Raw genomic sequence first — 15,025 nt, 5'->3', positions numbered from 1 at the left:
TGCATTTCTTGCCTGTCACATGGTTTCCCGGCTGTGCTGAGCCAGGGGAGGAGCAAGTTCCAGAGTCAAATCTGCTCTAAGCCCTGGGTTGACTGAGAGGAGCAGGCAGGCAGACGGGTCTGATCCCTCTTGGGTCCTCCAGCCATGAGGCTCCTCTGGGGGCTGATCTGGGTGACCAGCTTCTTCGCCTTATCCCTGCAGAAGCCCAGGTCCTGGAAGGACACTAGTGCTTGAGTGGGACAGGGCTGGTGATGGGAGAACCGACATGGGGGACGTGATGGAGGAATGAGGGATGGAGGGGTCCAGGGGCGCTGAATGCGGACCCTTTCCTGTTCTCCCTAGGTTGCTCCTGTTTTCGCCTTCTGTGGTTCACTTGGGGGTCCCCCTCTCAGTGAGGGTGCAGCTCGAGAATGTTCCCCAGGGACAAGTAGTGACAGGATCAGTGTTCCTGAGAAACCCATCCAACTTGAATGCCGTCTGCTCCCCAAAGATGGACTTTTCCCTCAGCTCAGAAAAAGACAACGTAGACCTTAGCCTCCAGGTAACTAGCCTCCACTCCCTTCTACTGCTTCTTAGTCACTCTCACCCTGCTCCCCTCTGTCTTCTAAGTGTTTGGTCATCTCATTGGCCTACCTCCTCTCTCTTCTCCCCCCACTCCCCACACTGTTACCTTTTCTGTTTCTGTCTCCATCTCTGGCTTTTTCCTTCTGCTCTGTTTCTGACCTGCTCCCTCTGCCTCTCCTGACAGATCTCCCCGAGAGATGCAGAGACCTGTGGCCTCTACCGCCTCCTCCGTGGCCCCGAGGTCCAGCTGGTGGCCCAGTCACCATGGCTGAAGAACTCTCTGTCTAGAAAGACAGACATTCAGGGCGTCAACCTGCTCTTCTCCTCTCGCCGGGGACACCTCTTTCTGCAGACCGACCAGCCCGTTTATAACCCTGGCCAGCGGGGTGAGTTGGACCCCAGGGCCTCTGCCTTTGGTTCCCGGCCTGCTCAAGGCATGTTTGGTACCCTGTGAGACAGTCTGAACGGTGCCACACAGGAAGGCTGCTTGGCAAATATTTGTTGCCCTCCCCCTTGCTCCCTGGAAGTGGTGGGGGCCGAGGCCCACCTTTGCAAATGGATTCCTGCTCAGCTCTTGCCCTTCTCTCCCAGTTCGATACCGGATCTTTGCTCTGGATCAAAAGATGCGCCCGTCCTCTGACACCCTTACGGTCACAGTGGAGGTGAGTCTCTGACCTCTCTGACCTTGATCAGCAGGGCTGCTGATCTGACCTCCCATCCATGACCGCTTCTACTCCCACTGCAGAACTCTCATGGCCTCCGTGTGAGGAAGAGGGAAGTATACACTTCCTCCATCTTCCAGGATGACTTTGTGATTCCCGATATCTCAGAGTGAGCTCCCCTGACCTGGTGACGGTCCCTCCTGTGCCCATCTCCCATGGCTCTCTGCCTCCAGCACCCAGTCAGACCTTGAGCCCCTCTCACAGCTCTGGTTTTCCCCCAGTCGGTCCTCTGGCTCTCCATGGGCCTCTTGCACAAGCGGGCTGAGTCCCTCCCCCATTCGTAGGCCAGGGACATGGAGGATCTCAGCCCGGTTCTCAGATGGCCGAGACTCTAACAGCAGTACCCAGTTTGAGGTGAAGAAATATGGTGAGAGCTGGAGATGACGTGGGACGAGCATCTCCTTTCCTGAAGGAGATACGGATAGAAGGGGAGGCGGTGGGGCAGGGCAGGGGCAGGGAGGTATGGGTGCCACAGCCCCAAGGGAAGTCTTTGAAGGGTCCTTTCGCCAGTCTGACCTGCCACCCCTTCACGCTGGGTCAGTCCTTCCCAACTTCGAGGTGAAGATTGTTCCTGGAAAGCCCTACATCCTGACAGCGCCTGGCTTTCTCGATGAGATCCAATTAGACATCCAGGCCAGGTAACTCTCCCGTCCTCCATGTCCTCCACGTGGGGCACCCAGGGTTCCCCATTCAGTCTGAAGGAGCTGTGAAGCCCTGCCTCCTCGTGCCGCCCCCTGCCTCCACCCTGAGACATTGGCCTTATTTCCTAGACCCACTCTCTCCACCGCGGCAGGTACATCTACGGGAAGCCAGTGCAAGGGGTGGCGTATGTGCGCTTTGGGCTCCTGGGTGAGGATGGTGATAAGACTTTCCTTCGGGGGCTGGAGAATCAGACTAAGGTAGGAGGGAGGGTGGGGGTGTGGGGGAGAGGAGGAGAGTGTCGGGGAGGGGAGGAAGGTGTGGGGGAGGGGAGGAGGGTGTCAGGGTGGGGAGGAGGGAGACAAATCTCACCCCAGGCCCTGTTTTCTTTTTTGCTCCAGCTGGTAGATGGCCAGTGCCATATTTCCCTCTCAAAGGCTGAGTTTCAGGGTTCCCTGGAGAAGCTTCATGTTAACATTGCTGACCTCCCTGGGCTGCGCCTCTATGTTGCCGCTGCGATCATTGAGTCTCCAGGTGAGAGGCCTCCCTGATTGTAACCCCAGCCCCCCCACCTCTGACCTTGAGCTGACCCCCTGTTCTCCAGTATCGACACCATTCCCTACTCTTACCCTTGTCTTGTACCCAAAGCCAGGAAAGACCCAGGAGACTGTCCCTCCCCAGCTGTGTTTCTGGGTGGTTTCAGGAGAAGGTAACCCTTTCGCTGTCTCAATTTTTTTTTTCTTCACCCATCTCTCCGTCCATCCGGCAGACACAAATTACACACCGTCCATGTGCTAGGTCCCGTGCTGGCCTCAGCACACAGAGATGAGTACAAGATGGCCCGTGTCCTCAGGAGTCTGAGGAGCTGAGTGTCTCGTGGGCAGGAAACACTCGAGCTGTGGTCACCCTGGCTCTCCCACTCCTCTCTCCATGTCTCTCTGTCCTCCACCTCTCTCTGCCGCATCTCTTGCAGGGGGAGAGATGGAGGAAGCAGAGCTCACATCTTGGCGTTTTGTGTCATCTCCCTTCACCTTGGATCTTAGCAACACCAAGCGACACCTTGTGCCTGGGGCCCCCTTTCTGCTGCAGGTCTCTTTTGGAGGGGGAGGATGAGTTGGGGGTGGGTTGGGGTCAGGAGGCTACTGGGCTCACTGAACAGTCTTCTTTATGTGTCCCTCCCCTGCTCACCTAGGCCCTGGTCCAAGACATATCTGGCTTCCCGGCCTCTGGCATTCCTGTCAAAGTTTTGGCCACTCTGTCTTCTGGCTCTGCTTCTAGAATCCAGGACCTTGAACAAAACACAGATGAGCATGGCCAAGTCATTGTTCCCATCGTTACATCAAAGTCCATCTCAGAAGTGCAGCTCTTGGTAGGACTCCCACTCATGGGACAGGGTAGGGGAAGGAAAGAAAAGTTGGCTAGTTTCCTGAGAATCCTTGTCCTGGACTGGGGGAAGAAGCTGGTGACCGGGGTCCTTGGCATTGACCGTACCCCTGCCCTGCTTCTCTTTCTAGGTGTCTGCAGGCTCCCCTCATCCAGCTGTAGGCAGGCTCACCGTGAGAGCCCCACTCTCAGGAGGGTCCAGGTTTTTGTCCATTGAGCGGCTGGATCCTCGACCCCCTCGCGTTGGGGACACTCTCGTCCTGAACCTGCGAGCTCTGGGCGTCAGTGAGGACAGCTTCTCTCATTACTACTACATGGTGCGTAGAAGCTGGTCTGTTGAAGATGGAGGGTGGGGTGCAGGGAGGATCTCAGGCAGGAGAGAGCCCTTGGGGTGAAGGGAACTGCTTCAGGATTGGGGCTGTGCAGTGAAGAGGAAACCACTCTTGCCTCAGATCCTGTCCCGGGGCCAGATTGTGTCTATGATTCGAGAACCCAGGACGGACCTGACCTCAGTCTCCGTGTTTGTGGACCATAACTTGGTACCCTCCTTCTACTTTGTGGCCTTCTACTATCATGGGGACGTCCCAGTGGCCAACTCCCTGCGCGTGGATGTCCAGGCAGGGGACTGCGAGGGCAAGGTAACTGGCATTCAGAGAGGTGGCACGTCTGTGTGTTAGGGGGTCAGGAGAGAAAGAAGACAGAGTGATTGTGAGCAGGGCATGGATTTGGTTTGGGGTACACTGAGGGCTGAAGGAAGCTCTCCCCACTCTGACTGCCCCCCCTCCTCCCACCTCTGCCAGCTGGAGCTGAATGTGGACAGCATCAAGGAGTATCGTCCTGCGGAGTTTGTGAAGCTCCGCCTGCAAACAGACTCGCCAGCCCTGGTGGCGCTGGGGGCCGTGGATACGGCTCTGTATGCTGTGGGCGGGAGTTCACACAAACCCCTCAACATGGCCAAGGTTTGTCTGGACCCTCCATTCTCGCCAGCCCTCCTTCCCCTGTGGGGCTCATTGTCCCGGACCCAGCCCTGAGGTCTCACTGAATCTCCCTGCAGACTTCCCACTGAGCTTCCCTCAAGCCCTGGGCCCTGCGGTCTCTATTTCCGGTCTCTATTTCCGCACTCTCTTCAGGGTTGCCCATGCCCTGCCTTCTCACCCAGAGCTGGGTGGCCCATCTGGGTCCCTCAACTCATCTGCAACTTCCCGGCCTTTTCTTGCAGGTCTTGGAAGTTATGAATAGCTATGACCTTAGCTGCGGCCCTGGAGGTGGGGACAATGCCCTTCAGGTGTTTGAGGCAGCTGGTCTGGCCTTTTCTGATGGAGAACTGTTGACCTCCTCCAGAAAGAGTGAGAACAAAGGAGGAAGGGGAATTGGGTGGTGGGACAATCAGGAAGGAGGAGGGGCCTGAGGGTATAAGATGAGAAGAGGGTTGGTGGGAAGGGCCTGGGCCAGGGAAGGAAGGTGAGAAGGGGAGGTGGGACCCCTATTCCTGTGCTGGGCTGCAGTCCTGCTTTCTATCAGGTCTGAGTTGTCCCAAGAAGAAAACCCGGAATAAGAGAAACGTGAACTTCCAAAAGGCGATTCACGAGAAGTGTGAGTTGTGGGAGCCTGTGCAGCTCTTCACTTGGCCCAAGGGTTAGGGTGACGGGGTCTCCCTTTTGGCTGCTCTGCTCCTCAGTGAGCCCGTATATGGTATTTGGGGCCGGAGACCCAAGTTCTGGGGTTGAAGGTGGAGGGAGACTCCCTCCATTGGCCAGGATCCAGAGTTCCTGGTCTCTTCACGGTGAGTCCTTGTGTATCTAGAGGTCTGGGTGGGAAATGAGATGTATCTCTGTGGGGTTTCCCTGTGCACACCCTTCCCCGGCCCTGCAGTGGGCCAGTATGCTTCCCCAGAAGCCCGGCGCTGCTGCCAGGATGGGCTGACGAGGCTGCCCATGATACGCTCCTGCGAGCAGCGGGCGGCTCGGGTGCGGCAGGCGGCCTGCCGGGTGCCCTTCCTGTCCTGCTGCCAGTTTGCTGAGAACCTGCGCAAGAAGTCCCGCTCCAGGGGCCAGGTGGGCCTTGCCCGAGGTGAGGCTCTGGGTGGGGCTGGGGGACTGGCAAGAGTCTCTGGAAGGGCAGAATGGTTCCCCTCCTGATTCCCCCACGCTGTGGTCCCCTAGCTCTGGAGGTCCTGCAAGAGGAAGACCTGATGGATGAGGATGACATTCCTGTGCGCAGCTTCTTCCCGGAGAACTGGCTCTGGAGAGTGGAAAAAGTGGACCGCTTCCTCCAGTGAGAGGGTGTGGTGGGCCTGGCCTTGGCTCTGGGCTGGTGTGGAGCCGGCCCAGGGTGTGATGGGGCTTCTCGCCTTTCCTACTGCAGATTGTCCCACATGCTCCCTGACTCTCTCACCACATGGGAGATCCACGCTGTGAGCTTGTCTGGAAGGACAGGTGAGATGGCCCTGCCTGGACCCCCGCCCCATCTGTTTCCCCCTGACCAAGGCTTCCCACTGAGCCCTTTGCTCTTCGTACAGGACTGGGGGCAGACCCCTGGGGATGTCTGCACTGGCATGTGCTGGGGTGGGGAGGCTAGGGAGTGGCGGCAGGTGGGGGGCAGAAATGGGTCACCCCCTGCCCCTCCCTCCTGGGACCCTGTGGCCATGACACCCCCAGGCCTCTGGTCTCCGCCCCCTCTGCTACACCCACCACCCCCATCCACCAGGCCTGTGTGTGGCCACGCCGGCCCGGATCCGAGTGTTCCAGGAATTCCACCTGCACCTCCGCTTGCCTGTCTCGGTCCGCCGCTTTGAGCAGCTGGAGCTGCGGCCTGTCCTCTACAACTACCTGAATAAAAATCTGACTGTGAGGCCCTGCGGAAGCCCGAGCACACAGGGAAGTGGTTGGGAGCTGGGGCAGCTGGAGGGTGGGGGGCCAAACCGGCCTGAGGCTCTGGCCATCCCCGTCTTCCTGCACCTAGGTGAGCATCCACGTGTCCCCAGTGGAGGGGCTGTGCCTGGCTGGAGGTGGTGGGCTGGCCCAGAGTGTTCTGGTGCCTGCAGGCTCTGCCCGGCCTGTCGGCTTCTCTGTGGTGCCCACGGCGGCGGCAGCTGTGTCCCTGAAGGTGGTGGCTCAAGGGTCCTCGGACTTCCCTGTGGGGGACGCAGTGTCTAAGGTTCTACAAATTCAGGTGACTGGAGCAGCCCCGAATCCAGCCCCCCAGACTCCCAGATTTACACCACACCCCACACCCCGTACCCTCTCTGCTGGCCAGATACCTGAAACCATGCCTTGGTCTGTTTACATCTTCTATAATTCTGATCCCACTCTGCACCTGATGCTCAAACTCCAAGTCCTAGGGAATACGCACTGGGAGGGGCAGGCCATAGTACTATGTGGCCTCTCATACCTGTGTTTCCTCCGAGACAGAGAGAAGGGTCCATCCACACGGAGGAGATTGTCTATGAGCTCAATCCCCTGGGTGAGTGGCCCCCTCCTCCAGCCACCAGTGTCCTAATGGGGTTGTAGGTGGTGGGGGATGCTGGCAGCCAACCAGATGGTCATCTTGGCCCATCCCCCACAGACCACCGAGCCCGGACCTTGGAGATTCCTGGCAACTCTGACCCCAATATCATCCCAGATGGAGATTTCAGCAGCTTTGTCAGGGTTACAGGTGGGAGTGTTCTCCGTCTCTTCCCAGGGGCAGCCTGAGATTCATGTGGCACCCAGGGACCCCTGTCTGATCTCACGACTCCACGGGTCCCCAGACCTGGTCTCTGACCCTTAAACCTCCATCTCCCCCTATAGCCTCAGAACCACTGGACACTTTGGGCTCTAAGGGGGTCTTGTCACCAGGAGGCTTGGCCTCCCTCCTGAGGCTTCCCCAGGGCTGTGGGGAGCAAACCATGCTCCTACTGGCTCCAACACTGGCTGCTTCCCGCTACCTGGACAAGACAGAGCAGTGGAGCACACTGCCCCCTGAGACAAAGGACCATGCTGTGGATCTGATCCAGAAAGGTTCTGGGCATGGGGCAAGCAGGCGTGGGGCTGGGAGAGGGCAGTTCAAGGCAGAGGGGGAGCCCACCTAGCTAGAAGGGAGAAGGAAGGGGGTGTATGATGGGAATGGGGAGTGTGGCCTCGGGTACATGTGGTGGGAGAGTGAGCATCGCCTCAGCAGCTGCCTCTTGTCCCAAGGCTACATGCGGATCCAGCAGTTTCGGAAAACAAATGGTTCCTATGGGGCTTGGTTGCATCGGGACAGCAGCACCTGGTGAGGTTGGGAGAGTGTTTCCCGGTCTCTTTGGGGGCCAGGGCTGGGGGAGGGGGCAGAGCCCAATACAGTGGGAGGGTGAATAACCAGGTGCCTAGGTGAGTGGGGATGTGTCCCCTACGGGGACCAGTCACTGTCCCCAGCCATTCCTCCCTCCCTACCAGGCTCACAGCGTTTGTGCTGAAGGTACTGAGTCTGGCCCAGGAGCAGGTAGGCGGCTCACCTGAGAAGCTGCAGGAGACGGCCAAGTGGCTACTGTCCCAGCAGCAGGCGGACGGGTCATTCCAGGACCTCTGCCCGGTTTTACACAGGGACATGCAGGTTCGGGGTTGGGAGGCCGGACCAAGGTGGGATGGCGGTCCCTGCCCCTCCTGCTCCTCCCTGCTCCTGGCTGACATCTTCTCTCCATCCCCTTCAACTAGGGGGGCCTGGTGGGAGATGATGAGACTGTGGCACTCACAGCCTTTGTGGTCATCGCCCTTCAGCATGGGCTGGCTGTCTTCCAGGATGACATTGCAGAGCAGTTGAAGCAGAAAGTGGTAAGAGTGTCTGCCCTTTCCTGGTCCCCAGCTTTCCCCCTCTCTCCCCAGGAACCCAGGTATCCAGCTCTCTTGACCTTCCTCCCCACTTTCTCCTAGGAAACCTCCATCATCAGAGCGAACTCCTTCTTGGGGGAGAAAGCAAGTGCTGGGACCCTTGGTGCCCATGCTGCTGCCATCACGGCCTATGCCCTGACTCTCACCAAGGCTTCTGAGGACCTGCGGGATGTTGCCCACCGCAACCTCATGGCCATGGCCCAGAAGACCAGGGGTGAGCACCAAGGGTGTCCTGGTAGTGAGCCTGGGTCTTGGGGGACCTGAGACCCCTGAGTATGCCCAAAGGGAGAAATTGAATGAAGACCTCAAGAAGGAATGAAAGCCCAAGGGATAATTGGGCAGAATTGGGAGAGCTCAATATAGGGATTGTCAGAGGACCAGGCAACTAGCCCTGTCCACCATTCACCTGTGGGTCCCCCTTTACTTCCAGATAACCTATACTGGGGCTCAGTCCCTGGTTCTCAGAGCAATGCCGTCCCACCCACCCTGGCTCCTCAAGGCCCAGCAGACCCCATACCCCAAGCCCCAGCCGTGTGGATTGAAACCACAGCCTACGGCCTGCTTCACCTGCTGCTTCGGGAGGGCAAGTCAGAGATGGCCGACTATGCTGCAGCCTGGCTTACCCACCAGGGCAGTTTCCAAGGCGGGTTCCGCAGCACCCAGGTAGGGGCTGCCTGAGGGCTTCGGGGGTGGGTGGTCCCGAGACCAAGTGCCTGAGTGCCAGTCCACCTCCCCAGGACACAGTGATAGCCTTGGATGCTTTGTCTGCATACTGGATTGCTTCACACACCCCTGAAGAGAGGGCACTCAATGTGACTCTTAGCTCCATGGGCCGCAGTGGGTTCAAGTCCCACGAGCTGCAGCTGAACAACCACCAAATTCAGGGGCTGGAGGAGGAGCTGCAGGTGAGCCACTCCTTCACCTGGCTTGCCTCCCCCATCCCTGGGCCTCCCATGGCCAGGCCGGAAGCCAACCCTGCCTCCCTTCACCCTTGTGGAATCCCCATGGCATCTTGGCTTGATGTCCTTGTGGGAAGACCTATTTGCCACGTGACCTGGAGAAAGTCACCTAACCTCTGAGCTTCGTTTTTCTCATCTCAAAATTAATATATGCATAGTCTACCCAACAGCGTTTTTAGGAGGCTGAGGTGAGGTGTCAGCTCTGTGAGTGGGTGTGAGAGGAGATGAACTGGAGCAACCGTGTGCCCCTCTGATATCCCTTTCCCTTGTCTGTTCCTGCAAGTTTTCGTTGGGCAGCAAGATTAATGTGAAGGTGGGAGGCAACAGCAAAGGGACCTTGAAGGTGAGAGCCAGCAGCATGGAGGGGCCGTGGTCTTGAGTGGGAGGCCTGAGGAGGAGCTCACGATGAGGAGGGAGGGAAGGAAGGAGATGCCCCCGAGTGGGCGGCCCCCCTTACTGGTCCCCCCGACTCTGGTCTCTGCCCTCTCTGGGCACCTGTCCTCTCCTTCTCTCCCAATCAGTGCTGATGGCATACATACCCAGCACCTCAACCCAGGCCTCTCGCCTGAGCCATAGGCCCCACATGTCACACAGCACCTCAAACCCTTTCTTCCTCCCGGGTCCCCTCACCTGACCGACAGGCCCCTTCCCCACAGGAGCCCAGCCACCACTCTGGAGGCCATCTTAGTGTCCCCACCCCCACCCTTCCTTATGGCCCCAGCAGCTCGTCCTCGGCTCCCCTGCTGCCCAGGGCCCATGCCATTTGTTTTCTAGACTCTGCTAAGACAGTGTTGGAACTTCTCCCTAACCTGCATCTCACCCCTCTGATCCACTGTGCCACACTACCGTGAGACCAGCCTTCCGAAAACACTAGTCAGACTAACCCTGGAGAAAAGTCAGACTCTTCCACCTACACGAATGAGCATCTGCCCACCTCCCTCGCCAGACAAATCCCCTCATGTACACAGATCTCCTTCCCTTGAGTGTCCTTCCTTTCCTTCGTCCCAAGTGACAAACTCATTCTTCTCCTGCAAGCTTTGGCCAGAAACCTTTCCTGAGCTTTCCATTCCAGCCTCTTCTGGGCCCCATGTAGAGTGCTTGCCCCTGAGGCAGGCCCCTATCCCTGGTCTTGCCGGGTCTCGCAGACCCTGGGCCACCCGCCTTAATGGACTGGTCAGGAGGGATGAGGGGTGGAAGGCCTGGAACCCCTCAGCCTAGGGGACGGCCCAGGTGTGGCCCGGGAGAAAGGTCTGGGCCCCAAATGTACCCTGTTCTCACCCCTTGTTGAGCTAGATCCTTCGTACCTATAACGTCCTGGACCTGAAGAACACGACCTGTGAGGATCTTCAGATTCAAGTTACTGTCATGGGCCACGTTGAATACACAAGTGAGTGTTGGGGCTGCAGGCCATTGGGCCCCAAGGGGGCTGGAGCCAGCAGCCAAGCCACCCCACTGTCCCTGTGCAGGGGAGGCCAACGAGGACTACGAGGACTATGTGTACGAGGAGCTTCCAGCCAAGGATGACCCAGATGCCGGTTCCCAGACCGTGACACCCCTGGAGCTGTTTGAGAGGCGGCGGAATCGCCGCAGGCGGGAGGCCCCCGGGGTGCCCGACGACCAGGAGTCCAGAGTGCAGTACACCGTGTGCATCTGGTGAGCGCGGGGGGCGGGGGTGGGTGGCTACGCCGGGCACGGGGCACTGCCAGGCCAGGAGACGGAGGCAGGGCAGAGGCCGGGGCTGGGTGTCTGCCACCCAGAGCATGTGGGCCCTGGACATGTCTCTCTGCAGGCGGAATGGCAAGGAGGGGCTGTCGGGCATGGCCATTGCCGATATCACCCTCCTGAGTGGATTCAGCGCCCTGCATGCCGACCTGGAGAAGGTGCAGTCAGCTGCCCAGGCAGTGGGGGGCGAGGGTGGTTGGGAGGATGGGAATCCTTGTGCCCCAGGAGCTCGGGTCCATCCCTGAAGCTGTCCCAGGCGCTGAGCCCTGTCTTGTGTAGGAGCCAGGGCCACCTCCCTGTGACCATCTGTCCTTCCCCACAGCTGACCTCCCTCTCTGACCGCTACGTGAGTCATTTTGAGACCGAGGGTCCCCACGTCCTGCTGTACTTCGACTCGGTGAGCAGGGAGGGGCGACACAGGTAGGGTGACCATGGGTTTACTAAGCACGGGTGACCTGAGAGAGTACGTGTGATGGAAGCAGGGAGACAGGATGAGAGTGTGTCTGAGCAGAGTTAGGGGCAGGCCCAGGAGGCCGCCCTGCCTGTGGGCGATGGGGGCTGAGCTCCGGGTGCCACTCCAGGGCTGGTGCTCATCCGCAGGGAAGGACTCGAGAGTGAGCCCTTCGTAAAGCTGAATTTACGCAACTCAAGGGCCGCCATTGTTGCTTGTTGTTGACCTTTCTAGTTTTTTTGGTTTTTGTTTTTGATATTGAAGTATATTTTCTTTTCCTTTTTTTTTTTTTTTAAAGATTTTATTTATTTATTTGACAGAGAGAGAGATCACAAGTAGGCAGAGAGGCAGGCAGAGAGAGAGAGGAGGAAGCAGGCTCCCTGCGGAGCAGAGAACCCGATGTGGGGCTCGATCCCAGGACCCTGAGATCATGACCTAAGCCGAAGGCAGTGGCTTAATCCACTGAGCCACCCAGGCGCCCCTATATTTTCTTTTCCAAAGTGATGACAGTCATAGAGGAGTTGCTTTTGCCTTTCCATGTGCCATTTTTGGCTAAAACAAAGAATCATTAACCCTCTGATGGCCCTCAAACTTTTTTTGAGCATTAGCTGTAATCTCTTGGAGAAAATGTGAAAAAGATGTAATACTGTAACACCTTTAGCCAGGTGTGTAGGGGTTGAGGAAGCCCCCCGCCCCCCCGCCCAGTGCTTACAGAGGGGCCAGACCCCATTAGCCTGAGAAGTCAAGAAGAGGAGTTTCATTGAACACAGTGACAGATAAGAAGCCAGGAAGATTTTGGATGAGGAGTTGACTTAAACAGCGTGGCTCGGAAGGGAGACTGGCAGGGAACCGGGCTGGACCAGATCAGTGTAGTGTGGGTGTGAGGAGAGGGGTCTGGGTCTAGGCCATGAGGATGGGCAAGTGACAGCACCTGCCGTTATGTTATGACACAAAAAGGGGGGCCTGGGTGCATTAGTAACGAAGCAAGGCCTTTGTGGCGGGACCTGGGGGTGGGCTTCTGGGGGCAGGCAGAGTGAATTTGGGGAATTTCTATGTCCCACAAGAATCCTACTGCAAGAATGAGGCTGAGTGTTTAATTTGGGAATCATCAGCCTGGAAGGGTTTGGTGAAAGCCAAGGAGCGGTTGAGACCTCCTTAGGGGAATGTGGTGGACCCGAGGAGCCAGGGCCAGGGACTGTGCCTCTGGGAGGGAAGAAGAGGGATGGTCAGGCATGACAAGGTCAGAACCAGGGATGGCCAGAAGCTAACCCTGAGCTCAGAGAGTTTCATGCAGAACGTGTCCATGATGTGAGGGCACTGGAGACTGGGACGAGGTCACTGTCTGGCAGTGACGTGAGCAGAGACCTCGGGGTTTTTAGAGTTTTTAAGAGTTCCGGAGCCGGAAGGTACTAGCATGTGAAAGACACTGAAGATAAGACCAGACACAGGTCAAGGAGATGCAGCCCAGTGGCCTGCAGGGCCCAGGGGGTGCTTCCTGATGTCTCCTCCCCACCCTGCCAGGTCCCCACCTCCCGGGAGTGTGTGGGCTTTGGAGCTGTTCAGGAGGTGCCCGTGGGGCTCGTCCAGCCGGCCAGCGCAGCTGTGTATGATTACTACAACCCTGGTGAGCGCTTGGGGGGCTCTTGGCAGGTTTGGAGTAGGTGTCCCCACATGGGACATCAGGAAGGGGGGTCAGTGCCGGGTGGCAGTGATGTTGGGTGTGCATTCTAACTGTACTCTGTCCTGCAGAGCGCAAATGTTCTGTGTTTTACGGAGCCCCCACTAAGAGCAAACTCTTGTCCACATTGTGCTCTGCTGACGTCTGCCAGTGTGCTGAGGGTGAGAGCTAGGGCTGGGGGCGGGGGGGCAGGGTGAGGGGAAGCCAGTGAGGCTGGGGCCTTCACTGGCTCATCTGTCCCCCACCCCACCCCTTGGCAGGGAAGTGCCCTCGACAGCGTCGTGCCCTGGAGCGGGGGCTGCAGGATGAGGCTGGCTACAGGATGAAGTTCGCCTGCTACCACCCCCGCGTGCATTACGGTCCGTGTGCCCGCGCCCCCACTCCCCACTACACCCCCGCCCAGCTCTGTACTTGGGCCCGCGCCTCATGACCGCTGCTGGAACAAACCTGTGCTCCCTTCCCTTAAACTCCTTTGCAGGCTTCCAGGTGAAGGTCCTCCGAGAAGATAGCAGAGCTGCCTTCCGCCTCTTCGAAACCAGAATCACCCAAGTCCTGCACTTCAGTATGAAGGGGCTGGGGCAGGGGGACTTAGGGAGCCGAGGTCAGGGTTTGTGGCCCGGGTGCCCGGGACAGCGGATGTCTGGAGGCTGAGCTCAAAGCCCCTCAGCCTCTTGGAAGCTCTGGGCTTGGCCATAAATCAAAAAGCAGTCGTACATCCCCATTAGGAGCAGTGAGGGCTAAGCAAGAGGCTCCGTGCACAGCCCCCGGCCCTCACTGGTCCTGTACCTTCCATTTGCCTCTTATAATTCCTGTACACCTTATCCTCTCAGCCAAGGACACCAAGGCCACTGTCCGTCAGACCCGAAACTTCCTGGTTCGAGCCTCTTGCCGTCTTCGCTTGGAACCTGGGAAAGAATATTTAATCATGGGTCTGGATGGAGTTACCTTTGACCTCAAGGGAGAGTGAGTTCTCTGGGCCTTGCTCTCTTCCCACATGAGGGAACAGATGGATCCCCAGCGTGCAGACCCTGCCTTGCCAGAAACCAGGCACCCATCCTCCCCACCCCTGCTGACTGCCCTTTTGCCTCTGCAGCCCCCAGTACCTGCTGGACTCGAATACCTGGGTCGAGGAGATGCCCTCTGAACGCCTGTGCCAGAGCACCCGCCATCGGGCAGCCTGCGCCCAGCTCAGCAACTTCCTCCAGGAGTACGGCACTCAGGGCTGCCAGGTGTAAGGGCTGCTCTCCCCTTCCCCCGGGGATGCCTGGACGGTCTCTGTGCCCACTGGACACGGCCCCAGGCTGTTCCAGGGACTCAATAAAGGCCTTTGGCAGCAGAGTGTCAGTGTGTGTCTCCAGGATTGAGAGGAGTGCCCCCAGACCCTTGCCAGCCATGAGACCAGGGTTTGCCTAATCTGAGGCTCCCAGAGCCTGCGTGACCCTTGGGGTTGTCACTCCCAGATCATTCCCTGGGAGCTCAGTCCATCTGCAAAGCACGCTGAGCAGACTTGGGACCCCTGCAGCCTGCACCCTAAGGGTCTGGCGCCACAGAGAGGCCTTCCTCCACAGCCAGGCCGTCACCAGTCCCTGTGGCCTCAGACGCTGCTCGAGCTCAGCCTAATGCCACTGCCCTTCTACCTCACGAGTGGCTGTCGGCCACATGTTTCCTGCTCTGCCCTTGTGCAGCTGTGAGTTCTGGGGTCTCCTGCTTATAGCTGACATCTGGTTTCTTGAAAGCAGATGGTTGACACTTGATCTCCTTACCAGTGGTTAGGGAACTTCCTGGAGTTGTGCAGTGACTTTGGTCTGGGTGTTAATACAGAGTACGCAGCTCTAACTCAGTTAATACACTGAGTCCGCAGTCTCCCCACCTGCCTGCCTCACTCTCCCCCATTTGGTGGCACCCCTTGGGTCTTCAGGGCTGATTAGAAATCCAACTAGAGGGACGCCTGGGTGGCTCAGTGGGTTAAGCCGCTGCCTTCAGCTCGGGTCATGATCCCAGGGTCCTGGGATCGAGTCCCAAATGGCCTCCTTGCTCGGCAGGGAGCCTGCTTCTCTCTC

General features: G+C 58.3%; 1 protein-coding gene across 1 annotated transcript; it reads left to right on the top strand.

The window, feature by feature from the left end:
- Positions 1 to 57: 57 nt before the first annotated feature.
- Positions 58 to 14,303, top strand: LOC123941208 (complement C4-A-like). Its single transcript, XM_046004131.1, has 41 exons — positions 58 to 209; positions 343 to 541; positions 749 to 950; positions 1,156 to 1,226; positions 1,310 to 1,395; positions 1,571 to 1,653; positions 1,828 to 1,924; positions 2,080 to 2,185; positions 2,327 to 2,459; positions 2,899 to 3,014; positions 3,118 to 3,294; positions 3,440 to 3,625; positions 3,761 to 3,946; positions 4,109 to 4,267; positions 4,528 to 4,654; positions 4,830 to 4,901; positions 5,181 to 5,378; positions 5,471 to 5,582; positions 5,673 to 5,743; positions 6,015 to 6,154; positions 6,270 to 6,479; positions 6,719 to 6,770; positions 6,873 to 6,962; positions 7,097 to 7,306; positions 7,484 to 7,559; positions 7,724 to 7,880; positions 7,982 to 8,098; positions 8,198 to 8,369; positions 8,586 to 8,818; positions 8,893 to 9,060; positions 9,398 to 9,457; positions 10,408 to 10,501; positions 10,581 to 10,767; positions 10,904 to 10,994; positions 11,159 to 11,233; positions 12,809 to 12,911; positions 13,037 to 13,126; positions 13,226 to 13,324; positions 13,444 to 13,527; positions 13,796 to 13,928; positions 14,059 to 14,303. The coding sequence occupies exons 1-41, from the start codon at positions 145 to 147 to the stop codon at positions 14,198 to 14,200; spliced, it is 5,229 nt and encodes a 1,742-aa protein (XP_045860087.1). The 5' UTR covers positions 58 to 144; the 3' UTR covers positions 14,201 to 14,303.
- The last annotated feature ends 722 nt before the right edge of the window (positions 14,304 to 15,025 follow it).

Source organism: Meles meles, chromosome 5 (genome assembly GCF_922984935.1).
Source record: "Meles meles chromosome 5, mMelMel3.1 paternal haplotype, whole genome shotgun sequence".
Lineage (NCBI taxonomy): Eukaryota > Metazoa > Chordata > Mammalia > Carnivora > Mustelidae > Meles > Meles meles.
The sequence above is the reverse complement of the archived record's forward strand: the minus strand, read 5'-3'. Positions and strand labels throughout refer to the sequence as shown.